Here is a 21651-nt window from a genome sequence, read left to right as displayed (position 1 = left end):
TATGCTAAAACCCTGAGCCTCAGTGTGACTATATTTGGAGTTACGGTCTTTAGGAAGGTCAAAGTAACTAGTTTCCCAGGTGGCTCCGATGGTAAAGAATATGCCTGCAGTACAGGAGATCCAGGTTCTATCCCTGGGTTGGGATGATCCCCCGGAGAAGGGAATGGCAACCCAATCCAGTATTCTTGCTTGGAGAATTCCATGGATAGATGAGCCTGGTGGGCTACATACAGTCCATGGGATCACAGAGTCAGACACAAATGAGTGACTAACACTCTGACTTTGACGTTAGGGAGGTAATTAAGGTGAAATGAGGTCACAGGGTGGAGCCCTAATCCAACAGGACTGGCATTTTTACAATAAGAGGATGAGAGACCTGAGCTTCTGGCTTGTTCTCCATATCTCTCTTTGTCTCTCTCTTTCCCTCTCCCTCTCTGGCTGCACAGACAAGAGGCCATGTGAGGACACAGCAAGAAAGTGACGATGTACAAGCCAGGAAGGGATGTCTCATCAGAAACCAACCTTGATGACACCTCCATCTTGAACCTCTAACCTCCAGAATTACATGAAAATTAATTTCTGTTATTTAAGCCACTTGGCCTGTGGCATTTTGTTATGGCAACTTAAGCCAGCTAATAAACTCCGTATGAAGTTTCAGAGGGGGCTTTGTCACATGGTAAGGATTATCCTTAGCCCTGAATTCTCTACTACCAAAAGGAAAAACCATGAGGTGGATAAACAGGAAACCAGAGTCTACCTCCCTTTAAACTGGAACTGCTGGAAGGTACTCATGAATTAACACAAAAAAAGGAAGCAATCCAAGATGGTTTATATTAATTTCTTCACAGTTTCTACAAAACATGAAATTACAATGATTTAATTATCCCATTTGAAATCACCGTGACTGAAGATCAAAATCAAAATAGTTGCTAACTATTATACATCATGACTCAGAAATGATGTCTAGAATAGATTCACCTTTGACACTAATTAAGCAAGTCAACCAATTCAACTGTAAGAGAAAATATTTTTAAGAAAAGCCTAGAAGATTATGATTCTGACTTTTTGGTTACAAGAATTTAATTTTGAATAAGAAACACTGCCACAAAAGCCGGTTATAAAGTTGGTAGGGGAAGAGACATGGGAAGGTTCGTATTAGAATCCCATCAAATAATATGAGTTGCATAGAGCCGGTTTATGGCTTATGGAATGGTGGGAACTTGAGGATATGGTCTCACCTTTCTCTCATCACTGTCTTTGCATATTCTGTTGTATGTCGGGCTGGAGCTCCCTTCCCTGAAGCTGGAGATCATTTCACAAAGATCTTGTAGGTTTTCAATCACTTTCACTTATGAGAATAGCCTTATCTGTGGAAACCAAGACTCACTCATTTTTTTGAAGGTCTAGTGATCTCATATCCAAATTCAACCAATCCAAAGCTGCTCTCCTCCTGCCCCATCTCCATGGCCTGGAGTAGGGAGGGACCCATGGCCCTCCCTTTTAATCTGCCCTACTTCATTCACTGCTCCTTGCACCAACTTGCTGCTTGTAGCTCCTCAAGGGTCAACACAAGAGGAAGTGATGCAGAGGGGGCTGTGCAACTTTGGACACCAGTCTGTGCTGTTTGCAATTCTCCTCTGTCTACAAAGTTGTCTGTGTGAGGTGACAGTCACATATTGATACACTCAAGGGGTGCGTTTGTAGGTTCTTTGGAGGTGCCACATGGGACTTCCCCTGCCCAGTTCCCTAATGTGTTTGAAAAGCCACTTGACTGGCCTTTTGTGAACCCTCCCACCACACATACACACATACACCTCCAGCCTCCTCATAGACTTCGCAGTCTGTGTGCCCTGCCTGGGTCAGCTCACTCCAAAGTCCACCTACTTGGCAAGGTCCGGCAACAAGTGCTCAAACTTTCAACCTTTCCTAGTGCTGCTTGACTCAAGAAGAATATACACATCTTTCCCAACCAAATGGTGGAATCTGAGCTTTTCAGTGTTGACAACCCTCGGCTGGTCTCAGTTTCATAAGCTGCTTTAACCACTTCCCAGCTACCAAGTCCTGCATGTGGGAAGCAGGCCCCTGTCTCTTATTCACACATCCTCAAAGTCTTGACCGTGCTCCACCTGGATGAACCAGAGGCAGCTCAGCAGTCATCTGCCTGGGGAGAGAAATGAAAGGTCAACCTCTCACTGCTGCCGTGGCCCCAACCTCTAGATTGGAGGTCCTCTCCTTTGACTTGGGGTTCAGGGAGAGTCCTAGTCCTCCTCTCCTCTCTCCATGGCACTAAGCGGTGGAACGCCCCAGCACTCTTGATGAGGCCCGTGACTCTTTCCTGAGATGACTGTCTTTAATCTCCTTCTGGGTCACGAGTTGTCTCTAACGTGGGCTAGAACTTGGGGGCTGGGAGTCACTAGACTGATGCTGATATCTTCTATTAAAGACTCCGTAGCCATGTCTAACATTACGTTTCAGAAACATTAGACAATTATCACTCATTTTCTACTTTGGAGTATTAATTCTTTCTGATAATTGGAAAAGTCCCATCAACATCCTGACTTCAAATTATGTTTCTGGAAAATTAGCAACTCAGTGCTAAGAGCACTACTTGACTCAATGAGTCTACAAGTCAGAAGTGAATCTTGACTTTAAATACCAACCTTACTAGGATTCAACTGTAAAAGTAATGACCATTACAATCATATAATAGAGTCTAACAATCATACTTTATACATGGAAAAGCATATTAAAACATGGCTTTGCTATAACACTATTTTCTGATTAAAATATATAGCTCTGTTTATTTATTTATATGTATGTGTGCATGCTCAGTCATTCACTCACGTTTGACTCTTTTTGACCCTATGGATTGCAGCCCCAGACTCCTCTGTACATGGGATTCTCTAGGCAAGAATATTTGTCATTTCTTCCTCTAGGGAATCTTCTCAAACCAGGGATTGAAGCCACATCTCCTGTATCTCCTTGCACTGACAGGCAAATTCTTTACCATTGAGCCACAGGGGAAGCCCATTTTTTTAATATAAAAATTCTTAAAAAATATTTTTATTAAAAAGCAAGTGGAACAGATACTCTGGGTAAACTATTTTCTAACAGCAGAATACTCTGGGAAATTCATGAATTTGTTGAAATTCCATTAATTAGCTACTTCTCACTCATTCATTTAAGGACTCTAACCTTCAGTGGTGTGATTTTAATAATATTTTCCACTTCCATTGCAGTACACTGTTTTATCATGTGCCAGCATTTTCCCATTCATTTTCTCAGTCAGTCCTCTCAGGAGAAAACACTACTGAACCTGCAAAAAGGATGTTATAGAGTAAGAGTCAGTAAAGCAGATTCCTAAGTAACCAAGCAGTTTTATAGGAGATGAGGCAGTAGGGAGTAGAAGGGACTGTGGTGCTCCTGAAATCACAAACCACATCAAAATAAAAAGCATCTTCTTCTCAGTGCCAACTATCTTTGACATGCAGCCATGATATTATCTGCTTATCTGATTTTTTAAAACAAGAAAACCTAAAAATTCATATATTGTGAAACTGACTTTTTTTTTTAAGTGTTAGATTAAATTTTTTATTTTAAATTCTATTATTTCTCTATTAAATAGGTCATGAATATTTTATACAAAAAACAAACACAAATAGTATCACTAAAAGAAACCTAGAAATACTGTTTATTTATAGCATTGTTTTATGACATCAGAATTGCATTCTATGCATATGTATAAATAACAGAAGTTGGATCATTAAGTTTATAATCATATTTTCCAGTGAAAACTGTTAGGACAATTCTTTTTCAAGATCAACAAATACATACTGGTTTGGCAGAAAAAAACTGAATGAACTTTGTGGCTAATTCACTGTTTTATTCTTTTGGGCTTTATAATATGGCTAAACATGACACTCTTAAATATTCTTTTGTCATTGGGAATTTTTAGTTGTATTCCATTCTTTCACTGTTGTATTTCATTAGTTGTATTCCATTCTTTCACAAACATCGTTTATTTCCAGAATTTACTTCAATGTGTTTTTCGTGGTTTGATTGCAATGTCTAAGTATATGGATATTTTGACTGGTTTTTTAAGATATGGGATCAAGTTTTTCAGACAGCAAGCCAAAACAAACCCAAACTAACCACTACAAATGCTGACCTCTTTGGGCTGTCAGTCTGCAACCTCTCTCTGTAGCAGATACTGTTGGCTCCTTTATGCAGTGTCCCTGCTATGCAGATACTTGAGAGCAGTCTCCTTTAGTTAAGGTATTTGTAAGAAGAATATTTCTCCTAAATTTCTAGTGTGTTTTTGATCTTGTGGACATGGTGATGAAAGAAAATGATCAAGCTTCCATTTTCTCCTTGGCTGTCAGGACTCCCAGAAGCAAATTTATGGCCCACTCCTAGCAAGCATGTAGATCTGGACAGAAGGTACAACCTCTTGTTTTAAAAAAGTGTTAGTCACTCAATCATGTCCAACTCTTTCCCACCCCATGGACTGTAGCCCACCAGGCTCTTCTACCCATAGAATTCTCCAGGCAAGAATACTGAAGTGGGTTACTATGCCTTCCTCCAGGGGTGGGGGTCTTCCCAACCCAGGGATGGAATCCCGGTCTCCTGCATTGCAGGCAGATTCTTTACTGTCTGAGCCACCAGGCAACCTCTTGGCCCTGTTTTATACTTTTTCTCCCCTTTTTCTTTCTCAGTTACTTCTAATTTATGTTATCTTGCTGTATTTTATGAAACCATATGGGTCCACTCTAAATCCTCTTTGGAAAGCAGGGTATAAATGATGTTCACAACAACCCCTGTGAAATAGATATTACAGGTTTCATTGATAAGTCAATAACCCAAAGCTCCACAAGGTTAACTGACTTGATAATTAACACATGAATCAGGAAGTACAACATATTCATTCCAATCCCAAAGAAAGGCAATGCCAAAGAATGCTCAAACTACCGCACAATTGCAGTCATCTCACATGCTAGTAAAGTACTGCTCAAAATTCTCCAAGCCAGGCTTCAGCAATACGTGAACCGTGAACTTCCAGATGTTCAAGCTGGTTTTAGAAAAGGCAGAGGAACCAGAGATCAAATTGCCAACGTCCGCTGGATCATCAAAAAAGCAAGAGAGTTCCAGAAAAACATCTATTTCTGCTTTATTGACTATGCCAAAGCCTTTGACTATGTAGATCACAACAAACTGTGAAAAATTCTAAAAGAGATGGGAATACCAGACCACCTGACCTGCCTCTTGAGAAACCTATGAAGGTCAGGAAGCAACAGTTAGAACTGGACATGGAACAACCGACTGGTTCCAAATAGGAAAAGGAGTATGTCAAGGCTGTGTATTGTCACCATGCTTATTTAACTTATATGAATAAGTTAACTTATTTAACTTATATGCAGAGTACATCATGAGAAACACTGGGCTGGAAGAAGCACAAGCTGGAATCAAAATTGCTGGGAGAAATATCAATAACCTCAGATATGCAGATGACACCACCCTTATGGCAGAAAGTGAAGAGCAACTAAAAAGCCTCTTGATGAAAGTGAAAATGGAGAGTGAAAAAGTTGGCTTAAAGCTCAACATTCAGAAAACGAAGATCATGGCATCCGGTCCCATCACTTCATGGCAAATAGATGGGGAAACAGTGGAAACAGTACCAGACTTTATTTTTGGGGGCTCCAAAATCACTACAGATGGTGACTGCAGCCATGAAATTAAAAGACGCTTACTCCTTGGAAGAAAAGTTATGACCAACCTAGATAGCATATTGAAAAGCAGAGACATTACTTTGCCAACAAAGGTCCATCTAGTCAAGGCTATGGTTTTTCCAGTAGTCATGTATGGATGTGAGAGTTAGACTGTGAAGAAAGCTGAGCGCTGAAAAACTGATGCTTTTGAACTGTGGTGTTGGAGAAGACTCTTGAGAGTCCCTTGGACTGCAAGGAGATCCAACCAGTCCATTCTGAAGGAGATCAGCCCTGGGTGTTCTTTGGAAGGAATGATGCTAAAGCTGAAACTCCAGTACTTTGGCCACCTCATGCAAAGAGTTGACTCACTGGAAAAGACTGATGCTGGGAGGGATTGGGGGCAGGAGGAGAAGGGAACGACAGAGGATGAGATGGCTGGATGGCATCACTGACTCGATGGACGTGAGTCTGAGTGAACTCCGAGAGTTGGTGATGGACAGGGAGGCCTGGCGTGCTGCGATTCATGGGGTTGCAAAGAGTCGGACATGACTGAGCGACTGAACTGAACTGAACTGGACTGAACCTATGTCTTCTGGCTCCCAGTACTCTGTTGACTAGCAGTCACATAACAAGGATCTCAAACTTAGATGCAACCCAGACTTGGATACAATAAGTTCCCTACATATGAACTTTCAAGTTGCAAACTCCGAAAAATGTGAATGTGCATTCCATCAAGTGTGAGTGACATGGCAACTTGCCTTCCACCTCCCACTGCAGACGATCCTTCAGCTCTACCATGTCCCACCTCCCCTCCCTCCTCCAGTCAGTAACTCTTTTTGCCTGTCCACTCAGTGCCAGCCCCTGTATGCCAGCTATTTTAATCTTACAGGACTACTGTACTGTAAGATTAAAAAATCCTTACTTTTTGTGTTTTTTTATATACTATTTCTATGAAAAGTATTATAAACCTTCTACAGTACTACGGTACTATACAGTTGATTGTATTAGTTGAGTAGATAGGCTAACTTTTTGGACTTATGAATAAACTGAACTTACAAACGCACTCTCAGAACAGAATTCATTCACATGTAGGGGACTTACTGTACAGCAGGAGCTGGAGAGGGCCTCACCCAGAGCCACTATACCATGAATGGGCATAGTTCCCTAGAACATAGGGCGATCACAATATAAACGGTATCCCCTGGAGTTGAGTGCAGTGTATACAGTACATTGTTTCTGAAGGCATTAAAACCTGCTGTGCTAACAACACATTAATGGGCTGAAATGGAACCCCAGTTTGAGAACTAGGCTATAGAATCTGGGCAAGTATAACAAGTGTACACACTAGGATACAATTCAAGTGTGTCTTGTGAAGATAAAAGAGGTGTTTCCCATGGCTTGTCGTAGAGAGGCCCTCGCTGCAAAGCTGCTTCTCAAATCCAGGCCATGGGGCAGATTTAAGAGGGAGAGAACACAAAGAAGGCCTGAGGATTTTCCTATAACCAAATCCCCAGAGAGGGCTCCAAAATGAATCTGCCATGTACAAAACTCTGTTCTCTGCCTGGAATTGAATCACAGCATGGTTCCAAAGTATTTGGATTAAATTATAACTATATGAGCACAGGACATTCCTAGGTCTTAAGAAATTAGTTGTTCAGATTCAGTATTGTTCTTCTTCTTGGTTTCTTTTCTCATAAGGAATGTTTGGTGGTTAAACCTTTTAAGCAGTAGAACTGTTTATTCTAAGCACTTCATGCAACTCCAGTTTCTGTGGCTGGGTGACTATTAGGAGGGGGCTTGCAGGCTGGGCGTGGTGGGCTGCCCTTCTTGGGTCAGAGCTGTTTTAAAGACAGCCTGACCCTTCCCCTCTCTCATCTAGGGTGGCCAGCCCTCAGGGCTCCTCAGCTGTTATCTTATTACTGAGCCTGCTTTAGTGTGGCATAAACATCTAAAGTACTTTAGGAGAATCTTTGGGTTCCATCGACCACGGTTCATGCTGGGTGATAATCTATGAGGGACATTACAACATCACTAAAATATAGTACAAACCAAATATATTTACAAACCAAAAATATAGTACCAGCTAATTCTGGTTTCCACAGCAACTTCTAACATCACTGGCAAAACTCCCACTGAAGTATAAAGCATCTTCTTTTGACTTTTTTAAAAAAGCACTCCTCTTGCTGGAGTCAACCCGTCTATATAGCATGTTTTGGGGGTACACATGTATATTACAGGGTAGTATTACTAGAGACCTTGCCCCAACCTCACCATCAGTAAGTTGACAGCTACTTGTAGTCATCAGTTATGCTCAAATGAAATTTTGAAACTGAATAAAGCATAGGATAACACTGTAAGGGGAGAAACAAGCAGTTTATTTGACCATTGAAATTTTAAAACATTTAGTAAATGTCAAATAAGACATATATTTCTGAAATTACAAAATAAATCGCAAAGGAAAGCTGTAAGAAAAGGGGAAATACTATACTGACTTACAAGCCAGGTAAAAATTTACATATTTGAATAAAATTTTCTTTGTAGGTTATTAGTTCTATCCCTACTGAATGTGAACAACTCATTCTAGTTTGTAAGAAGTGGGAACAAAATGTGAAATGGAAATAAAAGTCTTCCAAATAAGTAAATGTTCTTTTATAGATAGTGTATGTTTCTCCAATGACTCAATGGGTTAAGAATCCACCTGCAATGCAGGAGACACAAGAGACAAGGGTTCGATTCCTGGGTCACGAAGATGCCCTGGAAGAGAAAATGACAAGCCACTCCAATACTCTTGTGTAAAAAATCCCACAGCTAGAGGAGCCTGGCAGGCTACCTTCCGTGGGGTCACAGAGTCAGACATGTCTGAGCGACTAAGTCCACACATATAGTGTATATATTAAAATCTTACTGTGAACATTCAGAAAGAAGTATGAAATTTTTAGTAATAGAAAATCAGTGTTTTTGATGCCTTCACTAAAAAGTATCAAGTGAAGAAAGAACGTTAGTTTCCCATTCATATCTTTCCTGGCAGTTACATGTCTCTGTCCATCTCTGGGAACCAATGAAGAAACAAAGTCAGAATCTCCATCTAAACAAACACAGACTTCAGTCTCATGTTTCACTAGTCTCATTTTTATTAGATGTAATAATACTTCAGTGGGTAGCATAATTGAGGCAGGCACAAGGCCCCCAGCATTTTAGTATCTGTCCGAGCTATATCATAGTTTCTCGGTGCTGTTTTAACCCAGTTTTGAGGCCTTGGCCAAAGGCTGGTCAATTTTACTTCATTTGTAGTTAATTAAGTCCACACTCCCAACTACCTCCCATAACATATTTCATATGCCAGGCCACTGTGCCCCCATCCTAACCACCCTGGGGCCAGGACCCAGACAACCAGAGTCAGCCCCTTTGCTCTATAGTCTGCCGAAATTATTCAAGTTAGCCACTCCTAAACCTGCAGCTCCGGAGAAGGCAATGGCACCCCACTCCAGTACTCTTGCCTGGAAAATCCCATGGACGGAGGAGCCTGGTAGGCTGCAGTCCATGGGGTCACTAGGGGTTGGACACGACTGAGCGACTTCACTTTCACTTTTCACTTTCATGCACTGGAGAAGGAAATGGCAACCCACTCCAGTGTTCCTGCCTGGAGAATCCCAGGGACGGGGGATCCTGGTGGGCTGCTGTCTATAGGGTCGCACAGAGTCGGACATGACTGAAGCGACTTAGCAGCAGCAGCAGCAAACCTACAGCTCTGCCTCATCCTTTCCGTCCTGTGGAAACTACACGATAAATGGACTTGACCGCTGTCTTTCCCACCCTCCTGCCTGGTGACCCACCCTGCTGCTTCCCCAGAGTGACCCTACGTGATGTGCCTTCGCTCACAGGGGACTGTAAGTGACAAGACTATAAGGCTCTTTTTGGTTTCTCTTTCTTGAGCTACATCTGGCCTCACCATAATTCATCCAAGGCAATATGATCATAACCCTAGCCTATTACCTTTCATTTTAAACAAAAACTCTAAGACTAATTGTGGGAGATGCTATAGGGAATGTCTGGAAAGCATAAGCCATTATCATGGCCCAGTTGCGCCGAACCCACCAGGACTGGATGTTCTCTGGGCAACAATGGGATTCTGCCTTTTGTTTTGTGGCTCCATCCAGGAGGTGTAGTTTGAGACACAGACACTGTAGTTTGCTTCTCTCTGATTTGTTTTCCCTTGAGCATAAAGAAGGGAGACAGAAATCCCCTTGTGAATTGGGAGTTTTCCAGAAATAACAGTTGAGATCACAGAGTTAAGTGCAGATGGGTTTCTGGCAAGCTTAAGCTGGACAACATGTTACACAGAGAAGCAATTAGGCAGACCTCGGAGAGGGACGGGAGCTGTGAAAAGGAGAGCTCTGTTTATGCCCAGCTGAGAAGCAGATAGAGCTCGGAAAAAGGAGGCCACAGGTCTAAGCAGACCCTCACACAGTAGACCTGGATCAGACAGTAGGGAATAAGGGCTGCTCCCGGTCATGTAATGTGATGACTTCAGTGAACTCACATTTTCATCACCAAGCATGAGTTTGATAATTAACCATTACACACCAGGGAAATATGGATATTATGGCAGTCTGATTTGAGTTTTTTCAAAGACCCCAGCCTAGGGAACCAAACTGCTAACAGATTTCATCTGCCACAAATTTAAAAGTTATTTCAGATGATTTCACACTTTTGAAAATATTTAAGAACCCATTCAGTTAATTTATCTATTTACAAAGATTTGAAATTGTATTGATTCATTGGAATAATCCATCCTACACATTGCTATCATAATCAAAACATCATCTAAGTAAATTCTACCATTATGAAAAAAGTGAAAGTGAAAGTAAAAGTCACCCAGTCATGTCCGACTTTCTGTGACTCCATGGAATAGTCCGTGGAATTCTCCAGGTCAGAACACTGGACTGGGTAGCCGTTCCTTTCTCCAAGAGATCTTCCCAACCCAGGGATTGAACCTGTGTCTCCCGCATTGCAGGTGGATTCTTTACCAGCTGAGCCATGGGAAAGAAGCAATAACTTAGAGCATCACATGGGGTCTACTGGGATGGTAGGAGAAGGGAATGGAAGGGAAGGGAATAGAAGTTCCCTAAAATGTCAGGCCAGACAGACCTACAGCAGGGAAGATAAGCAATTATGCTGTGGTAACAAACATTCCACAAATAGTAGTGATTTAAAATAATGAGGTTTATTTTTAGTTATACTACATATCCAATGGGGTTGGCCAGTGCTCAGCTTTCTGATATTGTCTACCAAGATGCAAGCTGACAAAGCACCCATCACATGCACCAGATCTTCAAATGACTTGTATTCAACCAGCCTCAGCTAGTGTACACCCAATTTCATTGGTCACATCCAACTCAGAAGAGATAAGAAAATACAAAGCTACAGTAGGGGTTTGCGAACAATAGCTCACTGGCCAGCCAACTATGCTTGTGTGTGTGTGTTAGTGATTTAGTCGTGTGCGACTCTGTGACCCCATAGATTGTAGCCCATCAGGCTCCTCTGTCCATGGAATTTTCCCACAAGAATACTGGAGTGGGTTGCTATTTCCTTCCTCAGAGGATTTTCCCAACCCAGGGATTAAACCCGGGTCTCCTGCATTGCAGGCAGATTCTTTACTGACTGTGCCACAATAAACTTTTTTAGAACATAGCCATATCCATTTGTTTACATACAGTCTGTAGCTATATTGGCCATAGCGCTGAGTAGCTGTGACACAGACTGTATATGACCCACCAGCCTAAAGTATTTACTATCTGGTCCTTTAAGAAAAAGTTTGCAGATCTCTGACCTACTGTGCTAGTTGGCTTTCACTAGGTTATGCTGCAATAACAAACTACCTTCCAAATCACAGGGGCTTACAAAAACAAAGGTTTCTTTCTCACTTTCATTACATATCAGTTGTGAGAAGGCTGTAGCTCTGATTTGGGTCTTTTGCATGGACTGATGAAGTATTCCCTATTAGAATATACCATGCTTGTGGCAGAGAGAAAAGAGCATGGCTGAATCTCACAATGGCTCTTAAAGTTTAACCATGAATGTACACAGTTACATCACTTCTGCCCACGTTTTATTGGCCAGTGAAAATCACATGGCCCAGCCTGACATCACTGGAGAGAGAACTGAACTCTCCACCACAGGAGGCTCTGTGAGTTACCTGATTATGTGCAGGGATGTGTGATACTCACACAGAGAAAGAACAGTAAGTGGGAGCAATTATACAACTGATCAGCTGAGCAGTTTTGGGGGGAACAGAACCAATGGATCTCAAGAAATCCTGGTGTGCAAGTGTCAGCTCAGCACTATGAAAAAATTCTTAAAAGACCATGGATCTAGTATAAGTCTCTCTCTGAACCTCAGAGTCCTTCTCTGTAAAATGAGGTGATCAAATTTCATCACCATTTTCAACCTTTTCATATTGACACATTTTGAACATCAATTCCTTCCCCCACCATGACAACCACTTTGAGTCACTATAGACTGAGAAAATGTCTTTGGCTAAAACCATAACATTCATCAACTGCAAGTCACTGTTTACTGTATCTAAAGGTAATCTTGAGACAATTATGAATGACAGGACTTCTCCTCTGGGATTGCTAATTAACACTTGAAAAGATTTGTACAAGCTAATAGGGAGATGGGAGCAGACAGGATGGCTTTAAAGGCAGTTTTTCTAGAATTACAGATGCCTAAATTTATACCACAGATAGTTATAAAGGGACTGGCGCTAAATTCACTAGATGGCAATCATCCATTAATCTGTGTGCCTCTGTGGCTTGAGGCTGTCTTGTTCAATACTGTATTCTAGGAACTTAGTACATAGTTGATGCTCATTAAATATTTCTGGACTAATTAATAAAAGGAATCATGTGTTCTATAATGTTTTAAAATAAATTTTATCTTTTCTGACAATTAAGTCCATGCATACGTTTTAAAAAAGAATGGTTAACATAAGTGTAAGTGAATCACATTACATGGTTGGTTTATTGATGTTTGGATAGATTTTCATTACTTACAACTCACAGCCCTCAGGGATCTCTGGCCATGAGTCAGGATTACTGCACCAAAGAAACAGGGAAATCAGTCCTATAGTGCAAAAACTAGTCTAATACATTCCTTCTAATTTAGTTCAGAGTCTTTATTCCAACAGTATTGCTCACACAGGGAGTAAGCTATAATTGAGGAATTAAAAATATTATCCCCGCCTTCAACAAGTTTCTCACTAAGGTTAGCAATCAATTTATAAGGTTGTAAAAAATTTATGAGTAAACAAGACTTGAGTTCAAATCTCCAGGTGGGTCCCTGCTCTGGATAAAGTTTAAATGAATAAATGATTGAATCTATATACTTAAAAACTATGTGCTTTGTTTGGTTGTCTGATCAGATATTTAACTGTGTCATTGTCTATTCCTAATCCTCACTATGCATCAAAATCACCTCACCAAAACTTTAAAAATATAGGAGAGGTGTCTGGTCCATACTGGATTATAATTCAATTGCTCAGATTGTGAGAGGGGGATGAAAAAGGCAAACAACGTCAGGACAACATTATGAAAATCGTTTGATCTCATAGAACCTCTGGAAAGGTCTCTGGGACTCCTGGGGGTCTCTGGATCATACTTTGAGAACTGCTGGCCTAAGACAGGGATACATATAAAGATGGCTTTCATGGATATAGAGTCTGCTAGCATCTCTTCACTGAGTACCTCTACAGTGTTATAAAAATACCTATCTTGGAGGTAAAGCCAGAAATTAACTGTTGCTATTGACTTTCCTTCTGTCTCCTCATGTGCCTTTAGAATGAATACCTGAAGCAAGCTATACTTCCATGAAGATAAGTGGTTGCATTTGGTTACCCAGATCAAGGTTTCAGAAAAATGTGATAAAAAAAAATGATATAAAGTCATGAGAGACAGTGAAGTCTTTAAGAGTGGAGGAGTTGTTTTGGAAGGATTTGAGTTAGTGCTACAGAGCAGATATCTTAATCAATCAGATATTTCCATGAGGTGTGTTGTGTGTGTGTGTATGCACACATGTGTGCATGCTCTGTCATGGCCGCCTCTTTGGGTGTGATAAGTGGAACATAAGAGAGGAAACAGGAGGCCTAACTCAGGCTTTCAGGGCATTGATAATTTATTTTAGAAAAAAAAATCTTAGAAACAAGCCTAAGTTGGCAGACAACTACATGTTACATTTTGTGGGAAACTATGACATGTTAGAAGAATTCAGAGAAGAAAGAAAGGAGGAAGAATAATTGGGCAAGACTTCACAGAAGAAATAAAGCTTTGCTAGGTATTTACAGAGGCATGAAAATGGGGAGGGGAAGGCATGAGGTCAGGGGGACAGAGACATGGCCATCTCCAGAGTGGGTCTGAAGACCTCCTTCCTCGACAGAACACGATTATGTTCAGAAATGATCTTACAATAAAATGAGTAATAATAAAGACCAAAAAAGAAATGCAAACATGAAAAATTGTCTTTTATTAAGTTTTGTGTATATAATGAGGCCCATAATTATTACAAGACAAAAAAGAAGGAAAGGTCATGGATTAATATTTTAATTAAAGTATTTCTTCAAAAGGCACAGAAAAGAAGCACTTTGAAAGGAGTGAGCTCCACAAGGGTTAGAGAAAGATTCGCACATAAAGTTGCAGTAAGCCCAACCTTGTTTCTGTGCCCTTACCGTTCTTGTGTTAGCCTTCCTCATTTTGAATTTACAGTGCCCTTGAAACACAGAAGTATGTCGTGTTCCAGGGCTTAGAGACACAGACTGTGCTGGAAGCAAACTCAATTGATTCCAATCCTTATAAACTTACACTTTGTATTTGTCAAGATTCTCCAGGGAAACAGAACCAATAGGAGATTATTGAAAGTGAAAGTCGCTCAGTCGTGTCCAACTCTTTGCGACCCTGTGGACTACACAGTCCATGGGATTCTCCAGGCCAGAATGAATACTGGAGTGGGTAGCCATTCCCTTCTACAGGGGATCTTCCCAACCCAGGGATCAAACCCAGGTCTCCCACACTGCAGGCGAATTCTTTACCAGCTGAGCCACCAGGGAAGCCCAAGAATACTGGAGTGGGAAGCCTATCCCTTCTTCAGTGGCTCTTCCTGACCCAGGAATCAAACCAGGGTCTCCTGCATTGAAGGTGAGTTCTTTACGAGCTGGGCTACTAGGGAAGCCTGATTGAAATTATGGAGGCTGGGAAGGCCCATGATCTGCCATCTGCAAGCTAGAGACCCAGAAGTGCCAGTGGCTAATTTAAACCAAGTCCACAGGTATGAGAACCAGGAGAGCTGATGACATAAATCCTAATCCGAGGGGAGTAGACAATGAGATGAGATGTTCCAGCTCAAGCTGAGGCGGAGACAAGGGTTGAATTCCTCGTTCTCTGCCTTCTGTTCCACTCAGGCCTTCATTGGATCAGATAATGCCTGCCTACACTGAAGAGGGTGATCTATTTCACTCAGTCCACTGATTTAAATACTACTATCACCCAGAAACACCCTCACATAGACATACCCAGAAATAATATTTAATTTGGGCACTTCATGGCCAGTCAAGCTGACACATAAAATTAACCAACACACACTTGATTATGTATAGCTGAGTCTGAATGTGTAGGGAGTCATATGACAAAACTGGGAGTTCCACAAATTAAATTCCAAGTATAAGACAATATTTATGAAAGAATAAGTCATAAATATGCTATTTTATTAAGACTCAACAGTCATTGCAGCCATTGTTTAGAACTTAGATAACAAAAGAATTTCTAGAGACTATATTCCATTTAAAGTTATTTTAAAGTATAATGAATATAAATAACAAATCACTACGTTGTACTCCTGAAAACAATATAATATTGTAAATCAACCATATTTCAATACAAAAAGTTTTTAATTAAAAAAAGTTTTCTAGGGAGGAATATTACATTCATTTAGAATTGTTTAGAACATGGAGGAAACAAAATACAGATCAACTTTTAGTCAGTTTCATTAATGTTTTTAAAACTTCCACAGACAATGCACTCCTTATTTACTGCATCTGAGGCCAGGTGCACTTGTGGCCTCACTCAGGTTTACCACCAGAGGAGTGAACATCGAAGGGGAGAGTAGGAATGTGGGGTACAGGATGGGAAAATCCTACTCTAGGCCCCACAAGAGCTCCCCCCATCTTTTTTCCCTTCAGTTCCTTCATGACTGTAACGGGCTTTCTGGTGGGAGGAAAGGAACCAGTGGCTTTCATGTGGGGACTGACTGTTCTTGGGGCAACTTCCCAGTGGAGGCTCAAGAGACAACAACTATTCAGTCTGGGACAAAAGTCATTAATAAGCCCTCCAGAAGAATTCCCAGCTGCTACCCCATGCTTTTGTTTATTATTTGTCTATGTTTTAAATTTTGGATATTTTCTGTATCAGCCTTTTATTACTTCCCTCAAGCATCAATCCTACCTACCTCTCTCTAAGCAAACAACCCATGCTTACTTCCCGAGCAAACGGCTACAAGGGGGATAAGCGCTCCCAAGCTTTATGGTCCTGTCTATTCCTTGTCCTGTGCTTCCCAGTTTTCCCTCAAGGAGAAGGGGATTGGCTGTGAAACCAAGCAGGACCCTTCTGGTTACAAAAGCCTCTCCATGTCCCCCATTTATTGTTTGCAGAAAAAGGATTTTCTCCCAGGTCTCCCCTGAGTTCCCCAAGAGCAGACTCGAAAAGATATAGTTAGGGAAGAGAGGGAATTCAGAAATAAAGGAAAAGCAATCAGGCAAGAAAAGTGATGATAGCTTAAACTATAGTTCAATGATAAAACAGAGTCCTAGTTCTTAATCAAGGGATAGATATAACAATCTGATGCATATCCTTGAGTTGTTCTGCAGAAAGTAAGACCCCCCACCCCGCCCCAATCAGACAAATGATGGTGACTACATGCTCACCATAAGTATATACACCCAAGACTAGTTGGAACGAGAAGGGTGATGATTAAGATTTCAGAAACATCACCATGTTACCTCACCACCAACCAATCAGAAGAAAGATCATGAGCTGCAAACCTTACCCCAAGGTTGCCTTCAAAAACTGAGAAATGGAGTTTTGTATGCCATATGAGTAAACAAGGATGTGACAGTCATCAGTGATTGGACCCTCAACAAGAGCTGGTGAGCCCTAAGGGCACACAGGAAGGAGAAGAACACCTGCCATCTGGCAGCCATCAGACTGCAGCCACTCCCTATGGTGAGCCCCAGTGGAGCTCAGGATATGAACAACACAGGACACTGGCCCAGATAGCTGAGATGCTTATGAAAGCAATGATATCAGTGAGCCCAGGCTCTTACACTCTCTCATACAAAGAAAAGCACTAAATTCCTTAACTTGGGATATCTGGCTTCCTTCGTTTAACAATAATCTTTTGATGTTCAGGCTACAAAACTTCTATATAACCTGGCTCTTCCCCTTGCCCTCTCAGAACAGCTCTCTCAGCGTGACTTGAGATGCTGTCTCTCAGGCTTGAAGTCCTAAAAATTCCCACTCTCAACTTTTGGGTTGTGACTATTTATTAAATCAACAAAACACCTTCCTTGAAAGCCATCAGGGAGTTTGGGTCTTTTGAGCATGAGTTGCCCATTTTCTTTGCTTGGTATCCTGCAAATAGACACCAAATTTCCTTTTACCACAATACGGTGTCAGTAAATTAGATTGGCTTTGCTATGCTGCGGGTGAATGGACCCAAGTTCATTCAGTTTGGTTACAGTCAGATGTGATTTCTTAGTGTCATCCCTTGATGACCTTTCTTGTCTGGTGTTTCAGCTCTGTTGTGTTCCCTGGGCTATTAAGCCATCAATATCTCTTAGGGAATTAATAGGGTCTTCAGAGTCTCAGGTTGGCTCCCCATGTTTAACTGCTCCTAGGATAGACTGTGGGGATTTTTCTATTAACTTGCTAAATATATCTGCTGTTTATATCTTCTACATATAATTAGAGTCACTAGTTCAGACCAACAAAAATATTGAATAAAATTCAAAGTAAAGCTCTAACAAACCTTTGGAGAGCAACATTTCTAGTCCCTGAGCTCCCAGGCTGTTATTTCTCTAGCAGAGTAAATGGCATTCCTTTTATAGCTTCCTCATCGCTCTAGAAACTTAAAAGTCCCTTTGTCCTAGGCTGAATAGCTGAATTAGTGACACTAGATACCAGGGTTATGAAGGTAGAGACAAAAAGGTGTTTTTCCTAGAGGAAATGCTTAAATACCACCCCTCCCCTTCAATAAAATAAAAGGCAACCAGGTGGTTCATTGTAAACAATGTATTTAGCCTTCATATGAAATCTAAAAAAGGGGAAGGAGTTTATCTGCCTCCAACGCAAGTGATTTATGCCTTTAGGACTTGCAAAAGGATCTGGGAAGAGTTGGAAGGCAATGAATCTATGTGGCAAGCATGCAGTGAAGAGCCCAAAATGATCCACATGTATAGTGTATAACATTGAAGGGGAGCACAATTTGTCACCCCAAAATATGCCACTTTGGCATGAAGATTATTTTGAGCTAAAGGCAATCAAATTCTAGCAGATTCAGGGAAAGCTCTTCACCTCCCCTCAACTGCCTACATTTACATTGGATGGGGCCCTATACCAGGAAAAGAGCTATAATCAGAGATACCTTTCTAACCTAAGAAATTTCTGTAGCAGGGCAGCCCTTGTTTTCCAAACAGTGCCTCTGCCATCCTGTGAACTGCCTTCCATCCCTTTGTACCTCAGACTCCTACCCCTTTCCTTAGCTCAGGATGTTATTTAAGCCTCAATTACCTGTCTGTCCTTTGGGTCTTATACTTTCACAGGGCTCTTGGGCATACAAACATCTATTTTTCTCTGGTTAATCTATCTACGTCAGTGTAATTATTAGACCAGCCAAAGAACCTTGAAGAAGGGAACATTTTTACATCCCTTCTATGTTATGAATAACTAGGTTTGTTTTGAGGTATGAACCCCTTTTATTACTTGTTTAGCCTTCTGATTATGTCTCTCATGCCACAGAGCTGCTGTGTGATAATGCGTGTGTGTGTGTGTGCTCAGTCGTTCAGTTGTGTCCAACTCTGCCACCTGCAGCCTGCCAGGCTCCTCTGTCCAAGGGATTCCCCAGGCCAAGAATACTGGAGTGGGCTGCCATTCCTCTCCAGGAGATCTGCCTAACCCAGGGATCAAATCCATGTCTCCTGCGTTTCCTGCATTGACAGGTGTTTTCTTTACCACTGAGCCATCAGGGAAGCCCCACTATGTGATGGATGTTCATCAGATCAAGGGCTACAAAAGCCAAGATTCAGGAATTCAGATTTGTTTGAATAATATCTATAGAGCAAATTGCTTTCTAGGTGAGCATTAGAATGAGGAGGAACTAATTTAACTGTCCAACTCTGGTATTTATGACTATTTATTCCAAACAGTGTCACGCAGAAGTTTTAAACATATTCCATGACTGAAAACTGAAATAAATGAACTCCAGGTAATTCTGTATGAAGGGGTATGCCAAACATTCTTTGAAACCTACAACTACTATCCCTCCCTATCTCCATACACTAGAGTCAGTTTTTGCCTAATTTTCTTCTGAAAGTAGTTGTCAGTTCCAAGCAAATATTCATATTTGTGATAAAAAATTATCCTCGAAACTGTTAGAGAAAACACTAACTGAAACCACTTGCCCTGGCCAGGCAAGACAGTAGCCACTTGCACGAGTTATCTTAGAACAGGAGGTCCTCATAAGGAACATGGAACTAACAAGCTATAACCAACTGGAAGAATTTGGGAATGGTCAAAAGGAAGAGAGGCTACTCCAGTCCATGTGCTCTCCCAGAATCCTTCTCACTGGAATCCATCTTGGCTGAGTGACATGCATGCCACCAGGAAGGACCCTAAGTCAGAGTGATTGGCTAGAGAAAACCCAGAAACTAAGCCCATCACCATAAAACCCAAGACTGCAAGCGACATGGCAGCACCCCTTCCCAGTAAAGTCTTTTGCTTTGTCAGTATACATGCCTCCTTGGACAATTCATTTCTGAGTGTTAGACAAGAGCCCACTCTAATACCCTGGAAAGGGTCCCTCTTCCTGCAACAAACCTCTTTTATCCTTCAAAATCACCTCTTGCAGGCACTTTTTACCTGTATAAAATGGCATAAAACACTGTTAATACTAATTCTCAGTAAAATTCATGATAGAAAATGTATCATTGAGCACATTTGTAATATTAGAAACATAAAAATTGTGGTGACCCCCTCAGACTCCCATTGTTAGTATAAAGATGATTTTTAAATGAAAACATTTGAGCTACAGAAGATATAGTAAGAAATCTTATCTAAACTTCTTTTATCGGACTAAAGCAGAGCTTCCCCAAAATACAGCTGCTATTAACCTCCCTCTGAGGGACTTTTCTGCAAATTCAGCCACCATGGTGACTTGAGCGCCTCCTTCCATTTGCATCACAAAAGCCCAAAAGAACCTTCCATATTTTCCGACTAAAGCCCTAACACCCCTCCACCCCCACTCCCATGCCTGTTGTTAAGATGGTATATGAACACTTATCTCCGGTTATTTGGTAAGTTGCTCAGCAGCTCTCTAGTGCATGTGTAAATAAAGTTTTTCTTTTCTTCTGTTAGTCTGTCTGTTTTCAGTTAATTTGCAGGACCCAAACTGCAGGTCCCAAGTTTGAAAAGGAAAAATTTTCCTCCCAAAAAGAGCAAAGGGAAGCTTTGAAAATAAAGTGAAAATGAAACTCACTCAGTTTAGTTCAGTTCAGTTCAGTCGTTCAGTCATGTCCGACTCTTTGCGACCCCATGGACTGCAACATGCCAGGCCTCCCTGTCCATCACCAACTCCCGGAGTTCACTCAAACTCATGTCCGTTGAGTTGGTGATGCCATCCAACCATCTCATCCTCTGTCGTCCCCTTCTCCTCCTGCCCTCAATCTTTCCCAGCACCAGGGTCTTTTCAAATGAGTCAGCTATTTGCATCAGGTGGCCAAAGTATTGGAGTTTCAGCTTCAACATCAGTCCTTCCAATGAACACCCAGCACTGATTTCCTGTAGGATGGACTGGTTGGATCTCCTTGCAGTCCAAGGGACTCTCAAGAGTCTTCTCCAACACCACAGTTCAAAAGCATCAATTCTTTGGCGCTCAGCTTTCTTTATAGTCCAACTCTCACATCCATACCTGACTACTGGAAAAACCATAGCCTTGACTAGACGGACCTTTGTTGGCAAAGTAATGTCTTTTTAATATGCTGTCTAGGTTGGTCATAACTTTTCTTCCAAGGAGTAAGAAAGGAGTCTTTTTATTTCATGGCTGCAGTCACCATCTGCAGTGATTTTGGAGCCCCCAAAAATAAAGTCTGCCATTGTTTCCACTGTTTCTCCATCTATTTGCCATGAAGTGATAGGATCAGATGCCATGATCCTTGTTTCTGAATGTTGAGCTTTAAACCAACTTTTTAACTCTCCTCTTCACTTTCATCAAAAGGCTCTTTAGTTCTTCTTCACTTTCTGCCATAAGGGTGGCATCATCTGCATATCTGAGGTTATTGATATTTCTCCTGGTAATCTTGATTCCAGCTTGTGCTTCATCCAGCCCAGCGTTTCTCATGATGTATTCTGCATATAAATTAAATAAGCATGGTGACAATATACAGCCTTGATGTACTCCTTTTCCTATTTGGAACCAGTCTGTTGTTCTATGTCCAGTTCTAACTGTTGCTTCCTGACCTGCATACAGATTTCTCAGGAGGCAGGTCAGGTAGTCTGGTATTCCCATCTCTTTCAGTCATGTCCAACTCTTTGCAACACCATGGATTGTAATCCATGGAATTCTCCAGGCCAGAATACTGGAGTGGTTAGACATTTCCTTCTCTGGGGGATCTTCCCCATCCAGGGAT

General features: G+C 41.4%; 1 protein-coding gene across 21 annotated transcripts in view; it reads right to left on the bottom strand.

Annotated features, from left to right (window-relative positions):
* RGS6 (regulator of G protein signaling 6) overlaps nt 1-21651 on the bottom strand; it is a 612180-nt gene that overhangs the window by 270664 nt on the left and 319865 nt on the right. The window contains exons 1-2 of one of the 21 annotated variants that reach the window (XM_024998116.2): nt 3196-20495; nt 1239-1367 (exon numbers count right to left, since the gene is read on the bottom strand). The exons of 19 other annotated variants lie outside the window; for them this stretch is intronic. In XM_024998116.2, the coding sequence (XP_024853884.1) occupies nt 1239-1313 (75 nt within the window). In that variant the 5' untranslated portion in view covers nt 1314-1367; nt 3196-20495. Of the gene's footprint in view, nt 1-1238; nt 20496-21651 lie in introns of those variants that run through there. One more of the 21 variants, XM_059890930.1, reaches the window with a different exon arrangement.

The sequence above is a fragment of the Bos taurus genome, chromosome 10, assembly GCF_002263795.3.
Source record: "Bos taurus isolate L1 Dominette 01449 registration number 42190680 breed Hereford chromosome 10, ARS-UCD2.0, whole genome shotgun sequence".
Lineage (NCBI taxonomy): Eukaryota > Metazoa > Chordata > Mammalia > Artiodactyla > Bovidae > Bos > Bos taurus.
Note: the sequence above shows the minus strand (reverse complement) of the source record. Positions and strands in the feature narration are given on the sequence as shown.